The 11,267-nt window shown below is 42.0% G+C and overlaps 1 protein-coding gene across 1 annotated transcript in view; it reads right to left on the bottom strand.

The window, feature by feature from the left end:
* Positions 1-1,401: 1,401 nt before the first annotated feature.
* Positions 1,402-11,267, bottom strand: part of lhfpl3 (LHFPL tetraspan subfamily member 3) — a 37,395-nt gene continuing 27,529 nt past the window's right edge. Inside the window, exons 2-3 of the mRNA XM_073480418.1 lie at positions 2,953-3,183; positions 1,402-1,424 (exon numbers count right to left, since the gene is read on the bottom strand). Coding sequence (XP_073336519.1) covers positions 1,402-1,424; positions 2,953-3,183 — 254 coding nt within the window. The remainder of the gene's footprint in view (positions 1,425-2,952; positions 3,184-11,267) is intronic.

Genomic DNA, 11,267 nt, shown 5'->3' with positions numbered 1-11,267 from the left:
AAATGGATGTTAACCGGCCAAAATGGGACGTAATGGGAAGGAAGAAATACTTGATTACTGTGACTTGTGTGACGTTAACTCAGCAGTGGCCATTGTGGGCACTTAGCTTACGAGATAATTAGATTTTCCTACATTTCCCAGGAGTCTCTTCACTCAGTTACTTACAACATAATTAGGTGACCTGACTGAGAGCGAGTGGATCAGGACGACGAAACGAAGTCAGCAAATTCACCCTGTAATGTACAGGACATTTCACCCGCAAGAAGATGAATGTGATATTGCTTCTTTAATAAGTTATACGAGCGAGATTTATAGGCCTCGATTTGCACATTAGCTACTTTTTTGAGCGTTAAACTCTCAAAAAATAAAGAATTTTCCCCAAACTTTCCTAAAATTAGTGTTGTAAAAATAAACATAAGATCTGAAACAAAGTTTTCAGGGGTATTACAGGATATAAAAGGGGAACAACAGGAACAATTTTCCAAAAATACATGATTTTTACTAGCCAGTGGACTGAAGTACAGTTTTAATGTACTTGTATTTTACTTGAGTATTTCTATTTTCTACTACTTTATACTTCTACTCCACTATAATTAATGGGTAAATATTGTACTTTTTTACTACTTGACAGCTTTAGTTACTGGTTACTTTGGAGATTTAGTTTAATAATACAAAATATAACAAAATAAAATGTAATAATTTTAATCCCAGAGGGGAAATTCACAAGCTACCCAGCATATAAACTATAAAAAGTAGTTCACCAGCTTCGATATTAAATAAATGAACACATGAATTAATCAACAATTTTAATCCGATATCAGATATTCTACTTTTACTTTTGGCACTTCAAGTCAACTTTATTTTGATGCTTATACTTTTACTGTAGACTGATTATCACAGCCAATATTCAGCATTTTTCTGATTATCAGTATCTGTGATTTCTTTCCGTCAGATTGCAGATAAACTAAACTAATTTAAAAAATGTGTTACTTTGGCTCTGATGCGACATCCTCTCACTCGATCTCCTGCCAACAACACGATCTGATTGGTAACACGTCACAATTAACAGCCTGTAAACTCTGAACAATCTGAAATATAGAAATATAAAGTAGCAGAAAATGGAAATATTCAAGTAAAGTACTTGAAAATTGTACTTAAGAACAGATCTTGAGTAAACTGTACTTTTATTTATTGTTTATTTCATCACTGGTTGTTTGAAAAGTCATATCAGTTGACCTCTAATATGAATATCTAGTATTTTTAACTGTAGTTTTGCTACTTCTACGTCAGATCTTCGTACTTCTTCCTCCTCCGTGTACTGTGGAAGTATCATCAAGTTGAACATCACACTCAGATATGATCCTCACCTGTGTGTGTGACTGCTTTGACGTGTACCAGGTGTTAAATGGCGTTGTTGCCGCTCTCTGTGGGGGAGACAAAGAGACAGAAACCAGCTCAGTTATGACTTGTTGTTTTCACCAGCAGGTGGCAGCATCACACAACCATCTCCTCCCACAGCTGTGTGACCCAGCTGATGTTTCTGACTTGGACAGGTGTCACTATCCATCCTCCTGAGCGACGAGATAAGAAAAACATCCCATTTAAACTTCATCTGCCGTCTGATGAAGCCTCGACTCTTCGCTCTCATATTTCACATACATCCTCCTCATCCTCCTCCTCCTCGCCTCATTATCCCTCTCTCTCTCTTGTCCTTCCTCTCTCACTTGATAATGGCTTTTTTCCTCCCAGTCTTTTTTGTTTTTTGCTTAAGCGAGCTAACAGGCGACTGTGTCCCGGCTGATAGGGGGGCTGTGATTCATTTAGACAGGCTGGCAGCAAGCTGTGTAAACAGCCATTAGTAATTCATGGCTCTGTCCAGCATCCCCAGGCTTCAATTAACCCTTTGCTATTGGTGCGCTTCTTTCCTCTCAAGTCACCCATCTTTCATCTCCGTCCTCCATCATCTGTATTCTCCTCTACTTCCTGCCTGGCCGAGTGTCATCTCGACCAATCAAGACAGAAAAAAAACCCCTCATTGGTAGGAGAAGCAGGCGGTGCGTAACATCCGATGTGCGCAAATTATTAAGTCGGGCATCAGAAATCATGCGAGGAGATGTTGGAGGAAATCACTTTTTTTAATTTCAGCAGGAATCAGATGTCGTCTTTGCTGTGCACTTAATGGAAAAAGGTCAATTAAGCAACACGGTGTGGATACGAGGCATAAATCTGACTTGTAGTTCACCTCGACTTCATCCTCATGACTTATAAGACTATTAAAATCCAGGCTGCACAGTCATACGCAGAGCAGACAGCTCAAATTGATTTTTTTTTTTTTAATAAGTTAGGGGCTCTTTGATTTGTTCTGTTTTGAAAAGTGCCTCGATCTCATTTCAGGTGTAATTTGCGGCACAGCTTTTTTATTTTGTTGTTTCTGTTAAAGTGCTCCAGTGAATCACCGTGAAAATGAGTTTTAGAAGTGAGAAAATACACAATTAGTCCTTTAAGGTGGTTCACTTTTAAAAATGGAGGCAAATCTGGAGAGGAATTTAAAAGGGGACACTTCAAAAATAAGATATTTGTTTTCTCTTAACGGCTTTTTATCACCCTGAATTGTTTTAGTTTTTGGAGATATCAGTCTGCCTTCTCTCTAATATGTCATTTACAACCGCAACTATTTCAACTTTTTTCTTTCTAACGGACAAAACCTGCCAACACAGCGCAGAAGGAAGTGTGGAAGTCGGGTTATGAGGAATTGCTGTTGAGTTTTTGTATTTTTTGATGCTTTAGGCACCAAAACCGAGTTTCCATCTTGTTCCAACTCAAACCAAAACTGCCTAGATGGATAAAAAGCTCGACACGTAGCAGGACAAATATATGTTTTTGATTGTGGAGTGAACTGTCAAGAGTATGACTGAAACAAGACATTGAGCCGTGAAGGTATTATCGTCTTACTGTCTCCCAGCAGCTCTTCAGACATCAGACTGTCCTGACGGTTTCCCAGGACGAAGGCCAGGAAGGAGAGGATGAGAGCGTCCATGATGCCCATGATGGCGAGGATGTAGGCCCAGCGCACCGAGCAGGCTCCCAGAGTGTACTTGTCCGTCTGCTCGCCGCACATGCGCTTCACCTCGTCGCTGTCCCAGCCGTCCGGGTAGATCATGCAGCCCAGAATCAGACATGTACCTGGATCAGGAAGAGAGACAGAGGTGTGTTAGTGTATGGAGGTGTAATTGGGCAACAAGGGAGGATTTCATGTTTGGTTTGAGGCACTCTGTAAACCTGAACCTATAAAAAATACACAAGTTATGAAGTGTACAGTCCTCAGTGTAAGAAGAAGTGTGCTTATGGGAGGTGTTATTGGATTTTTATTTAGACTTCACATTTGAAGTGTAGTCAATTAAATGCTAATTCATACAGACGCTATTAGCAAAGGATCTGAAGTGAGGAGAACAGGATAAAATAATGTGTTTACTTCACATTATTTCAAATAAGGTGAAAAATGAAATACTTAGCAAAGGAGTAGCCTAAATTGTTGGAAACATTTGCTAACAGTAATGAAATAAACAGAAACAGAAATAGTTAGCGTAGCAAAGTAACGGATAAATGGTTGTAACGTCCAGCCACTCAGAGATGAAGCCTCGTATTATGGATGCAAACTGGACGTGAACAAAGTAAAGTAGTGTGAAAATATCAGCCTTTAAGGAAGAAAGGAAAGAAAGAAAGAAAGAAAGAAAGAAAGAAAGAAAGAAAGAAAGAAAGAAAGAAAGAAAGAAGGAAAGAAAGAAAGGAAGGAAGGAAGGAAGGAAAGAGAAAGAAAGGAAGGAAGGAAAGAAAGGAAGGAAGGAAGGAAGGAAAGAGAAAGAAAGGAAGGAAGGAAGGAAGAAGGAGGGAGGAGGGAGGAAAGAAGGAGGGAGGAGGGAGGAAAGAAGGAGGAAGGGAATTAAGGAAGAAGAAAGGAAGGAAGGAAGAAGAAAGGAAGGAAGGTATGTCTGAAAATGAGAGATTGCACTGAAAAGAGAAAGAGAAGAAGAAACAAGTGAGGAAACGAGGTGACAGCAGGACACAGACGGGACGGAGAGGTGAGGACGGAGGCAGAAAGCAACAGAATATGTCACCACATGTCGCAGCCGCCATGTGGTGAGTCGGCCGCCTTCATTAGCCGTCTGCTGCACGGCTGACAATGACGGACCGAGCTGTTAGAGAGCAGAGTCATCTAACAACACTTGTGCTGCCAGTGAAGCTGTTTCCACGTCCACACGCTCGCTCACACACAGTCGGTCGAGGCAATCAAATGATTTATGGGTCTGAGAGGTCTCTGTGTTTATTTGTTGACAGTGCTGCCAAGAGCCAAAGTCTGAATGTCAGAAGTTCTGTGAATAATTCCCGTCTTTGTGCGGTCCAATCTGAGTTTTAATGAGCGTGGGGACGTTTCGTGAACAGGCGGTAAACGCTGAGTGTTTAGGGGTTAAAGACTTTTTGCAGGCCAGTTATCATAAACTAACGTCATGCAGCCAAGAAATCGACAGAACTTCAGCAAAACTTTTTACTTTGAATTAAAGATCCAAAGAAGTTTCCAAAGATATATGTGAGGCTGAGAGATATAAAAGTGAAGCCGGGTATAAATATTTCAACATTTTAAAGCTTTAAATGAAGGACTGCAACGAGCTGAGAGAGAGAAGAGAGATGATACTGTCAGAAAGTGTGAGATGAGATTGTTCTTTTAAACCTTAAAGCTGCGAGTGAAGTTTCATTTACAGATTTAAATAAAAGGCGACTGTGGAGTTATTGATGTGAAGGCCGACTGATGATCAATCAGTGATGATGACAATTAACTGACTGATTGTAAAAAATAGGGATGTACGATATGCATTGATCTTCTTCTTCTTCCTTCTTTGATCTCAGCGCGACACAAAGATGGAAGCTTTATATCTCATCTTCTTCTTCATCTTCTTCTTCTTCTTCTTCTTCTTCTTCTTCTTCAGTGGTTGTGTGTGGGTGTGGCTGCTCTCTCCTGTGTCCTCCAGGTGCTGCCCTCCCCCGCTGGAGCAGGTGATTGTGCGTGGCTGTCTCCAGTTACTAATCAGGGAAAAGATTTAGCTGGGGCCGGAGTTGTGGGTCATCCAGCAGCGTCGACTGTGTTAGGAGAAACTGGTTGTGTAGTGCAACCGGCCTGATTTGGGAGTTAAGTTTTATTTTGTAATGTGTTACTCCCCACAGTCCCTTGACCTCCCAGGGGATGTAACAATATACATTTCCCAATATCGGTCTGATCTGTATCGTGCATCCCTGGTAAAAATTAAGAAAATAGTGAGAAATGCCGTCACGATTACCCGGAGCCCAAAGTCAGACCTTCATAATGTTTGGATTTGTACAACCAACAGTCTAAACCTCATAATTTTTAAAAGAAAATGAAAGAAAAGTAGAAAGAAAAGCTATTTTTTGCATAAAAATAAGAGAAATAATTATAAAAATAGTTTAAATGAAAGTTTCTGTCAATTGACGAAGCTCAACAAAAACAAAAAAGTGCTTTCAGATATTATGGTGATGTAAAAAGTACAAATATAGCATAAAAACTCAAATAAAGTAAAAGTACTGCAGTAGAGTACTTAGTTACACTCCTGCGCTGCGTTCAGGGTCCTCACAGGTACAAGAAACACAAGCTTGTGTATCAGGTTAGCGCACTAATGTGAGCTGCCAGCAGATTAAGCAAAAGTATAATCGGTAATGTCAGAGACTCGTGTCCTTCCTTCGCTTCCTCCCTCCACTTCCCTCTCTTATCTCCCCCACACTCCCCCCTCTTGCTCTCTTTGTAGCCACCTTAATGAGAACAGATAGAGAGCAGTTGAGATAGAGACAGAGGATGAGCCCGGACCACATGGTGTCTGGTTTGAGTCTGGGCTGGGTCAGGACTCGCCGCCGCCGCACCCCACCGCCCCTCTCATGTCTGTGTTTCTGTTAAATACGTCCAGTCATCCCTCATCTCACAGTTGTGCCAATAACAGCAGCAACAAGGATCCGTAATAATAACCAGTATTGATGTCAAAGCGCTTTAAATCCATATCCTACGCCTACATTTCCCAGGAGGTTCTGAGTCTATTGACTTTCCAGCAGCCTTCCTTGAATTTGGAGATCAATGTTCTCAGAGCGAAGGGAAAGAGCAGCAGCGGGTCGTTGCAGAAACATTTCTCATAGTATTTTTATTAGACACAACATGCTCCCTGTTACAAATGTTGTTTTTTTTAAACTTTTGTCCAGAATGGAGACAAATTTCACCGCACAGTTCTTTGTACGTCTTATGAATCAGATCTCAGTAACTAAACATACAGTATTTTCCAAAAATCCACTCAGCACTGTGATCATGACAACAACAATTTGAAGCCCAAATTTGCCAAATTCACCGTGCCAAATCCTCCGCCAACAAAACAAAGCTGGAGAGGAAGCAGCCGAGAATGTAATCTGTGAAATTCACAAGGAAACATTTGGTGTTTTCTGTTGTCACAGTGAAAAAAAGAGATGTTGGTGTTTATCCAGCAACTGTTGAGTCATTTTTCCCAAAGCAGGAAGAGAAGCGAGAGGACAAAACAGACGTAAGGTTTCCCTCATTTAAGTCCTCATCTATTTCAGCCAGCTTGACATTTTTTTGAGTTTATGTTGTTTATTTATTAGACTAAAAAAAGCTGAGAGAGCTCGTTAAACTGAGTGAACTTGCCGCTCGCATACAAATTGATATTATGAGACAGGACAGGCCGGGGCTAGCTGGTTAGCATGCTTTCTTCCCACTCTGTTGAAGATGTTCAGTACAAAGTTGCCCACCGTTCTGTTGTTTCTGCTCGGAAGAAAGGTAATCTGTGAGATTCACAAGAAAAACATTTGCTGAGAGTGAAAAACTGATTATCAACCAGGCTGGGGGGACTATTTTACTACCACTATCATGTTTTGGGGATTTTAAAAGCTCCAACAAAACCAATAAACCTTCAGAAGTGTAAATATCGGTGCTTAAAATGTGTCAATGTCTTAATTTTAATGTTTGACTCTTCTGATCTTTAGGAAATGTCTTTTCATATTCACAAAACGCTCTTTAACTTTACCCGTGACTTCACGGTGTGTTAGTGTTGATTTCCTCTCTGCATATTAGAGGACTCGGTACAGTGCACACAGTCCTCTCCTGTGTAAACAACCTGCTGCTTCTGCAGGCTGCTCAGCTGTAATATTAATAGAAAGAGTTGAACTGCTCACCGTCTCACCGGCAAATCTTAAATCTCCCACAGAGCTCCAGTCGAAGACAAACACAGGAGATCAAAGAGACACAAGGTTTGTCTTTCTGACTCTCATCTGAATGCTTCAACATGTCCGTCTCTGTGCTGTGCCGGTTCAGGCTGCAGGATTGTAAAGTATAAATATATATATATGTATTTCTACCTCAAGCTAAATGTGCACTCCTGCTCTTGCATAAAAGTACAAAAGAAAATTAAATGTAAATCATCTTTTTTGGCTGCTATCTTCAATACATGAACCACAATCCCACAAAAACACTTTTCCTCCCCGTTTTCAAAAATGCATTGAGTCTAATCTTTTCGCTTCAGCAGACATATAATTTCTTTTTTTCCTCCTGTTCCTGCTGTTATCAGCAAAGCAGAAAAAGCTCAGACACAAATCGTGTCGATCCACCAAACTACATCCAAATGTCTCCAAAAGTAGGCTGAGGGCAATCTTTTATCTTTGGCTCGGCTGTTTTGTTTTTAGGCCTCGCACAGAAATGTTGTGTTGCGACAAAACAATCCTACAAATGGCATGCAGCTACGGCATAATGTGCCGTAACAAAAGTGGTAAGCCAACGGGGTCAGCCTCTTCATTTCCCTGATAAATAAATTCTCTTCATCTCAACATCCCTGCAGCCGTCCTCTCCACAGAGGGAGCACGGCAGCGGCAGCGGCAGCAGCGTGCACACAATCCCCGCCATAAATAATGAACGATATTATGAAATCCTCAGACGGGGGAATCATGTCAGCTCATTTCGAAGACTTCAAATGAGTGATGTTCTCAAATCGTACAACCTAAAATGCTCGTGATAACATTTGGACTCGCTGGCAGGGATCAGATGAGCGAGCTGGGTTTGTAACGTTGAACGCTTCCAGTGATTTAGGCCGCGTGAGAAGTCGAGCTCACAGGCTACAGATGTTTCTCTTCACTGAAAGGCTTCATTTAGCAGGGTAGCACTCTCATACTGCAGGAGGTCGGCTGTAATGAGCTAAAACTCAAACTGGACTCCTGAGGACTCTTCACAGAGCGAAGAGGAGGTCGGTTGCTACATCTCTCATCTCTGGTCGCTAGAGAGACTCTGACTTCATCCATGTTTTTCTCTTTGGTCAAGTCTGGATTGAAGAGATGAAATATTCTGGATTCCTCGACAGAAATAAGGAACAGCAACTCTTTTCTTTCATTAACAGTTTCACAGACTGCGTTTTTACTACTGAACTCGACAGATAAGATGAGAACTGAGCCCGACAGTGACGTCGAGGTGTACGGATACATCCTGGAGGACACTGAGATCTCTGGAGGTCGGCAAAAATGATATTTCAGGGGATTTAAAAGCACAGTATGTCAATTTTGCCGCGAGGGGTCTCTATGGATCGTTGGATATGTTGTCTTCATTGTTAAGCAGCCATCACTGCAGAAGAAAATTTTCCAAAACTTTCCATTACAACAGGGCTAACCGCTTGAAGGTGTGTCTTTAACTAATGACGCACTTGACTTGAGTACAAGTCAAGGGAGCGTCTCTAAAAACTCCTGCAGTACAACCAAAGAATCGCAGCTAACAAAGCTCATTCGATGATAAGCACTCGCAATCCTCCCAAAAAAAGCCCCCCATTGTTTAGTTATTTACAGTCTTTGTCATGAAGCTGCAAAATCAGGAAATGTTTGGTTTTTTCACCTGCAAATCCTAATTCGACTCCAGAAAACAGCTGAAAGCGAAACATGATGAAAGTAAAATACAGCAGATATCTGAAAGTACAAACAGGGACGTAGGAGGGAAACTAACGTCTCTTCTTCAAACATCAGATTTCAGTGAGAAGGTAGAAAATCACTGAGAGCCGAACACACAGAGACTTTTAAAATCACCTTCCTCTCTGGTCTCCTGCACAAACATGAGTCTCGCAAAAACATCATGGGTTGGTCTCGATCGTGAGACTGCAACCCGTCCACAAGATGATCCTTGGCAACCTTAAACTGGTAACGGAAACACAAACCAGGTTTGTCAGGTGAAAATACCGAATGTTTCCTGACTCCAGCTTCTCAAATCTGAGAATTTGCTCCTTTATATCAATATAAATGTAATATCTTTTGGTTTTTGGAGCACATTTTTCTGTATTTTGTGACATTTTATTGCCTAAAGAACGAATAGTTTCAGCTGTGAAACCATTTCATCACTTCACTTGTTGTCTGATCATTTATTGATACTCACAGGATCTCTCCACGTGGAGGACAGAGTAAAGTTTGCCGTTTCAAAAGTTCCTCTTAATCAACGCCCTTGATTTCTCTCTCTTAAACAAACACACACTTCCTCTCTCTCCTTGAAGGCCTCCCAGCTGTCAGCTGCTGGCAGCAACACCGGGGACAATCAGAGGAGGAGGAGGTGTCATAATCTAGACCTCTGTGTCCGATCTCCACATGCTAACGCACATCAAGCCACTCGTTGTGGTGCATTTCACAGGCCCAGCTGTAGCTATCTACTTTGTGCGATTCATGTTCCTTTAAAACGTCACGGTTACTGAGGCGGTGTTAGTGGATGTGCAGGTGCGTGTTGGAGATACGGAGCGGTGAGACGCCTCATACTGTATGCACTGTGCGTCAGCATCAAGGTGGACCGTGGCAAATGACATTAATGGGAGTTAATTGGGGCAGAAACTGGCAGCTGCACGAAGGTATGAGGACAAAATACCTTCTTGTCTCTGTTTCCACCCCCCTGCCCTGATCCCTTCTGCTCCACAGAGGACTGACTGAGCGTGTGTGTGTGTGTGTGTGTGTGTGCGGAGATAACATGAATCCTGCCTGCTGCATACCCCCGTCCTCATTAACACCTCTTGTATCGGGTCCACTGATTCACGGGGGTTTGTGTGCTATCGACCGCCGGCACAGCAGATTAATAGGCTGCTCTGAAGTCGCTGCACTCCCCCGGCTTCATGTTTACATGTTGCACGATACACACAATTAGAGAATGGAGAAATAATACGGATGAACAAACCGGGAGACACATTAATGTGATTTCTCCTCATTTAGATTATATTCATGTGAACAAAACACATGTATGTAGCAGGCGAAACAGCAGAGAGCGTGAGACGAGTCTGAAAAAGACAAACGTCTAACAAACGTTAGAGTTCCTGATGGTGCACTCAGAGTTCCTGATGGTGCACTCAGCAGTCCATAAAAAAGAAATCTATATGATCAGGGATCTTTTTATGAACATTGGCAGGAGCAAGATGCTTTGTTCAGCACCTTATTAGCCTCATGAGACGATACCACAGGCCAGCAGCTCACAAGAAAGTAGAAGCAGGTAATAAATACAGGAAAAACATCATTAAAGGGACAGTTTGCCTCAGCTTGTGGAGCAGAAAGGTCTCTTTTCAGGAATCATGACCCGGTTACAAGCCCCAGACATTGTTGTGTTTCATGTAGGAACTATTTTCTTTCTTTCTCATGAACTGGAGGCTCGAACTTGTGACAGTGCGGGATGTAAATATTAATGGTGTCCTCCGCGGCTGAGCTGTAACGTTAGCTAGCTGGCTTTTCCACTAGCGCCTTTAGCCGCGCCTCGTAATAGACCTTCTATGGAGTGGGACGAAAGCGTCCCCGCTCCCTTAAGCTGTTTCAGGAGTTTCATATAACTAAAGAACTGTCACGGTTTGGGGTTTTATTTTGTAGATTATATCCTCATGTGTCTTTTGGCTTTCCACTTCCTGTCTTTGTCTGTTTTCCTGCCCTTTTTCCTGCTCACCTGTGTGCAGCTATCATTAAAGATCGCTTTTATTTACCTGTCCTCTGCTGATAACCTTTAAAGACGGCTTTTATTGTGAAGAATTCATAGGAAATTAAATGTGTTCATCACCAAATTAGCTGAGCGGCTTTTCTAAGATAACACTGCAAGTAGGAAGAGTCTTTACAGCCGCTCAAGCCAGTAACCCTGTTGTAATGGAAATGCAAATCCCTGTGCCGGAGCTGAGCCAGCATATGTGTACCGAAAATCCCCATTAGCCATCTTAGTTAGCTAG

This window comes from Pagrus major, chromosome 14 (genome assembly GCF_040436345.1).
Source record: "Pagrus major chromosome 14, Pma_NU_1.0".
Taxonomy (NCBI): domain Eukaryota; kingdom Metazoa; phylum Chordata; class Actinopteri; order Spariformes; family Sparidae; genus Pagrus; species Pagrus major.
Note: the sequence above shows the minus strand (reverse complement) of the source record. Positions and strands in the feature narration are given on the sequence as shown.